This window comes from Pelmatolapia mariae, linkage group LG12, assembly GCF_036321145.2.
Source record: "Pelmatolapia mariae isolate MD_Pm_ZW linkage group LG12, Pm_UMD_F_2, whole genome shotgun sequence".
NCBI lineage: Eukaryota > Metazoa > Chordata > Actinopteri > Cichliformes > Cichlidae > Pelmatolapia > Pelmatolapia mariae.
In genome coordinates, this window is record NC_086237.1 from 10,578,778 (window position 1) to 10,580,636 (window position 1,859).

A 1,859-nucleotide genomic window follows, 5' to 3' on the forward strand; every position below is an offset into this window, starting at 1 on the left:
GCTTCTTCGTGTGTCTCCATAGGTCCAAGTCCTTCTCTACTTCCTTCAGCTTGACAGCATTCCCACACCTGACAGCAAACGTCAGAGCCTTCTCTTCTCTACTGAAGTATAACAGCGACGTCCCACTGTGAGGAAGAATCTCAGCTGCTTCAGCAGGTGGACGCTGCAGGTTTCCTATTCATGTAACCACCAGGGGGAGCCTTCAACCCACTGAAAACTGGAAACAGCCACCATGAACAAAGCCATTTCTCCTGGAGCTATAATGACCATGCCGTGTTCTGTTTAAGCTTACCTGCTGTGGCAGTAAAAGGCATCTGATTATGACGTGTGGACAAAATATATCATTTCTTTTTTTAATTTACATTTTTAAAAGCAATATTAGAATACTATATGTTAATGTTTACCCCCGCTCTGTTTGGTCACTGTGCACATCAGCTCCATATCCATAGGGGATGACTTCTGCTGGATTTTATAAGATGTGGGGTGGATGATGGACTTTTTCAGACTTATATTTTTCAAGTCTAAACATGTTTTTGTTTTTTGTAGATATGTTTGACTTGGTTTCAAGCTCACCTGTGCCAATGTTTCCCTGCTGACGATCAGTAGAACATTTCAGTTATCCTAATGTTTACACACTCTGAATTTTGTACAGAATTTAAAACGTATAAGACTGAAAACTGTAGTTAAGATGCAGCAACATGCAGGCATGTTGACCTCAACACTGTTTTCTGTGCTATACAGTTTGTGTAGTGACCTTTTATAGGTTCTTCTGGTGGAGTCCGGGCCAACTTTCATGTACATACCAATTCTTTTTGGAGGAGGTACAGAGAAGTGAAAGGAAAAATCATTCCAGAAAAAGCCTATTTTTTCCACCCATGGAATGTATACTGTGCTGTGTGTTAATTTCACACTTGTCTTTTTACCCATAATTCATGCATCCACATTTTTTTTGTTAGATTCTTTCTGAACTGATGTATTCAGCTGGAATCAATATATATATGTGTTACTTTCTGCATTCCTTCTCTGTAGTCTTCCACCTTTATATAACAAAAACCACACTGCTGTAGAAATGAGAGCACTTGGGAATGATATGATGGTCTGGAGCACCAAACATTTCCCAGTAGGATCCTTGAAGCATAGTGATGCACTCATGTATCGAGAGTTATTAATAAGTTTATCATTGACATGCTGTACCTAGTGTAAGTTAAAGCTCTGTGAAAAAAAACACTGTGTATTCACATTTTTTTCCAAATCATTTTAAGTATTTAAACATGTTAGCACAAAGTCTAAAGGCTTTTGATTCATGTGAAATAAGCAATAACTTTTAGGATGACCAGTGTGATATGTAAATAAATACTTGGCAGTATTAAACTCTTCTTGTGTCCTTTTTCAGTATAAAGTGTCATCAGGATAAGGGGTTTATTCCTCTTTAATGAATGAAATGTACTGAACTGAGCCTAAACCACATTCAAGAGTGTGAAATGTTTCCACTGAAAATTAGATTAGTGAAAACAGGAGAGAACATCCAAATCAGGCTCACTTTATAGTTTTCCAGAGACCGGACATGTGGCTGAGTCCCTGTGTATGTTTATATTCTGATACTTTTCCGCCCGCATAAATAGTGTGATAATACTTGAGGTTTCAGATATATTTCAAACTAGTCTTAGAGATTAAAAGAGGATAAGCATTCATCCAAATGGTTTTCCAGTTTCTTCATTTTAAATTCAATCGTGTAAAGTCGTTAATTTGGTTACAAATTAACCAGATATTTGCTTATGGTGGAGGCAGTGGAGTGTCCCTCCTGCGCTCCTGCGGGTGATGCTGAGGTGATCCAACACGGGGAGGGGGCAGAGGCTCAT

General features: G+C 38.6%; 1 protein-coding gene across 2 annotated transcripts in view; it reads left to right on the plus strand.

Moving 5' to 3' along the window:
• Positions 1 to 1,359, plus strand: part of si:dkey-91m11.5 (PH_BCR_vertebrate and RhoGAP_Bcr domain-containing protein) — a 31,381-nt gene extending 30,022 nt beyond the window's left edge. For both annotated transcript variants that reach the window (XM_063490714.1, XM_063490715.1), the window contains one exon: positions 23 to 1,359. In XM_063490714.1, coding sequence (XP_063346784.1) covers positions 23 to 112 — 90 coding nt within the window. In that variant the 3' untranslated portion in view covers positions 113 to 1,359. The remainder of the gene's footprint in view (positions 1 to 22) is intronic.
• The last annotated feature ends 500 nt before the right edge of the window (positions 1,360 to 1,859 follow it).